At 53.5% G+C, this 3,816-nt stretch overlaps 1 protein-coding gene across 1 annotated transcript in view; it reads left to right on the top strand.

Annotated features, from left to right (window-relative positions):
- The window catches only part of FNBP4 (formin binding protein 4), a gene marked incomplete at its 5' end in the record, with an annotated part of 10,713 nt that overhangs the window by 1,863 nt on the left and 5,034 nt on the right, over window positions 1–3,816 (top strand). The window contains 3 exon segments of the mRNA XM_017733743.1: window positions 22–360; window positions 448–658; window positions 2,535–2,653. Of these exon segments, the coding sequence (XP_017589232.1) occupies window positions 22–360; window positions 448–658; window positions 2,535–2,653 (669 nt within the window).

Here is a 3,816-nt window from a genome sequence, read left to right as displayed (position 1 = left end):
CATCCAGAGCTCATCCCACAGGAAGTGAACGAAGGAGTGCAGGCCCTCTCCAACAGCGAGGAAGAGAGGAAGGGAGTGGCTGCGGCCCTCCTGGCCCCGCTCCTGCCTGATGTGGTGAAGGAGGAAGAGGAGCGCTGGAGGAGGAAAGTGATCTGCAAAGAGGAGGTTGAGCCACCTCTGGAAGAGGAGGCAAAAGTGGAAGAGGCACCAGCTGCCCCTGAAGAGCCAGAGCCCAGCAGGGACCCCCTGGAAGACACAGGGCAGGAAGATCTGTGCAGCGTGGTGCAGTCGGGGGAGAGCGCAGAGGAGGAGGAGGAGCAGGACACGCTTGAGCTGGAGATGGTGCTGGAGAGGAAAAAAGTAAGGGGAGACGTTTGTCCTGGAAACAGGGCCACACATGCAGCCACAGCATTGCTGGGAATAAACTGGGATGTCATGTCTTGGCAGGCAGAGCTGCGTGCCTTGGAGGAAGGCGATGGCAGCGTTTCAGGCTCCAGCCCGCTCTCCGATGGGAGCCAGTCGGCCTCGCAGGATGCATCCCGCAGGCTGGCCTCCAAGCGAGGGAAATGGAAACTGTTTGTGGGAGCTGCCAGCCCCGAGTCTGCCAGTCGAGGCTCCAGCAAAACGGGCCGGGAGAGCCCGGAAGCAGGAGAAGCAGGTAATTGGAAAGGCTCCCTTCGGAGGGAGGAGCAGGGGGTCTCCTTTCCCTGAAGACCCACAGAGCGGAGCCGGGAAGGGCCGTGAGGTACGTGTGCCGGGTGGGGACAGGCTCAGGGGTGCCTGTGTCACAGCCCAGCCTCACTGGGATAAGCTGCTCCTCTGCCACGGTTTCTCTATCCTAATTACCCACATAAGGAGGAGAGTGCCGTATTTAGTGGTTCCTTGGGAGAAGGGATGCAGATAACAGCTGCCTCACATGCCATTGCCTTCCCATTCCTCCCAACATCACAAACCCAGCCTGCAGCACACCGGGAACTGTCACCTTCCACTTCTAAACTTCAGTTTTTGAGGTGCCTGGTGTCAAATTCCAGACAGCCAAAGTGTCCCTGGAGCCACTCCAGGGCCCCACACTCAGTGTGTAGGTATTGTAACTCCAGCCCTTGTGGCAAGGCAGCTCCAGTTCCTATGGGGCAGGGTCAGCTCCGGGTGTGTGTGGACGTATCAGTCATACACAACTGCCCCTTGTGTTCCTGTTGGACCCCCCCAGAGCTGTGCTTCCCAAAATGCATCAGCCATAGAATTTTAAGGAACACTCTCTGCCCAGCAGCTCTGGGACTCCCAGGTTGTAGAATTGGAATCATTCAGGTTGGAAATGCCCTCTGAGGTCGTGGAGTCCAGCTGTTCCCTCAGCACTGCCAAGGCCACCACTAACATATGTCCCCAAGTGACACATCCATGTGGCTTTTAAATCCCTCCAGGGATGGGTACTCCACCACAGCTCTGGGCAGCCTGTGCCAGGGCTGGACAGCCCTTTCTGTTAAGAAATTTTTCTCAATATCCAACTTAAACCTCCCCTGGCACAACTTAAGGCTGTTTCTTCTTGTCCTGTCTCTTGTTCCCTGGGAGCAGAGCCTGACTCCACTCTCAGGGCATTGTGGGGAGCAAGAAGGTCCCACCTAAATCTGTTTTCCTCTGGATGTGCCAGTCCCTTCCCAGCACAAGATTTGTTTGCCTGCAGCACAGAAAGCTGAATGAAACTGCTTTTTTTTCCAAGGAAAAATGGTACAAAAGTGCCTGGAGCAGGCTGTGTCCTGCTGGAGTGGGAGTCGGTGCCTGCCCCATCCCAGGGTTCTTGTGGCCCTGAGGCGCCTCTGCTTCAAGTAGGGGCATGAGCTGGGTGACAGCTCTGACATTGAATCAGTGATGTCATTTTTGCATAGAAAAATGAAGGGTTTTGCCAGAGGGCTTTCCAAATAACCCCGAAGCGAGCTCTTCCCAGCAGCACCAGTTTCCACCTTAACCTGGGGAACAGCGAGCTGTCACTCCAAAGTAACCAGTTTAAATTGAGCATCCCACTGCTTCCAGTGCCAGGACATGCTGGGAATTGGGGTTTCTTCCCCCAGAAGGCTGTGGGATTCTGTCACAAACTTCCCTCCTTGGAATTGGTTGCTTTGATAGTGAATTAATCATCTGGAGGCAAAACCTTCTGATCTTGGCAGCTTTCGGGGACCTCTTCAGTCTTTGATAATTAACTTACTTAATACCTAGTACCTGTTATTGACAGATTTTGGGGGTTAGTCTCTTCCTGCTTCCCTTATGCCTGATATTACAGGTCTTGCCTCATTGCTGCTTTGCACTGTAGCAGCTCCAATCCTCCCCATCCCATGTTATCCTTCTGGAAGGATCCAAAACAAAGAGCAGTGACCAGCTCTCCTTTTTAATTTCAGGCTCTTGTTACTGGCTCTGGTGGGTCCTAGCTCTTTTCCCACTGTTTACCACGTTGGCTTTGGCTCCAGGCACAGTGTCCAGCCAGCTGCTGGCACTGCCAGGGTGGTGGTGGGACAAGGGCTGACCTGTCCTTCCTTCTTCTGCAGCCCCAAGCACAGAAGCAACCGATCCAAGCTCAGACAAAGAGGCAGAATCTGAGGAGCCCCAGGAAAAAGCAAAATCACAAGGGGCTCCAAAAATGGAAGAGGAGGATCAAGATCTAAAGGTATGGAGAGGCAGAGGTACATGTCCATGAGATGAGGGATGTGATGGGTGCTCCAGCTGCCAGCAGGGACAAGGGACACGCTGGCTCCCCCAGCCATGTCTTCCCTGGGAACACCGGAGCTTTGGGCTCTGGATTTGGCCCACCTGATGCTTTTAAAGCTCAGATCCCGGTGTGGCTATGGGAACAGCTTGAGAAGGAAGGGCCATGCAGGACTGGGACAATATCCTGTCTCCAGTAGGATTCAGCAGCAAAAGCTTGGATGAAAGGAGGGTGCGGGGGGGCAAAGACTGAGCCCTGGGTGGTGGTGTGACAGAGAACAACCAGTTTGATCTTGACTTTGTTTTCACCAATAACGATATTCCAGTCTCTGACCCGGTCAGTCGTCCCGTTTCCAGGCTGAAGACACCTCGTCCGTATTCTCTCCGTTTCTTGAGGCTGACGGTACCGCTCTGCCCTTTGCCCGGCATTACTTTTAGATGCAAGCTGGGGAAGCCCTGGGGATTTCTGCAGCATCCTGCTGATAGCTCTTCTCTGAGCCTTGGTTTACTCCTTTGGCTGCACTGGATCAATTCCCTGATCTATAGCAGAGCTCCAGGCTCTAGGGCAGTGTGACAGAGCAGTAGGGGAGATCTTTCCCATTTGTTCTTCAGTCCTCATGTCACTTGTTACCCTGAGATCTCCTGCAGCATAAAATTTGGCTCTGGAGTATTTCTGTGACGTTGGGAAATGTCATCACCTCCCTGTGGCAGATGGGGAATTGCCAGCTCGTGGTGGAGCCCGGTGGAACCTGCAGTGAGAGTTGCCCATCCCTGTCCTCATTTCCCACCACTTAAATAATTTTTCTGCTGTGAAAGGGAAGGGCTTTGGTGCTGTCCTTGTGAAAAATCCCACATCTCTCCCATAAAACAACTCCTTAAAGGATTTTGAGATGTGACATTCTCAGACCAAAACTGAGCCTCCCTCAGTGCAGCATCCATTTGAGACCTGATTTTTAAATGAATTAATTTAAATTAAAAGAAGAGAAGCCTGTGGCAGGACTGGACTCGCTGGTCCCCTGTGCTGTCCCCCCTCCTTCCGGTCCTAGTGGGCGCTGTGACGGACCGTGTGGTGCTTTTCCATGCAGGATTCCCTTAGAGCTGTTGGAGTGATGCCGGCTTCGTGGG

This window comes from Corvus brachyrhynchos, unplaced genomic scaffold, assembly GCF_000691975.1.
Source record: "Corvus brachyrhynchos isolate BGI_N302 unplaced genomic scaffold, ASM69197v1 scaffold165, whole genome shotgun sequence".
NCBI lineage: Eukaryota > Metazoa > Chordata > Aves > Passeriformes > Corvidae > Corvus > Corvus brachyrhynchos.
The sequence above is the reverse complement of the archived record's forward strand: the minus strand, read 5'-3'. Positions and strand labels throughout refer to the sequence as shown.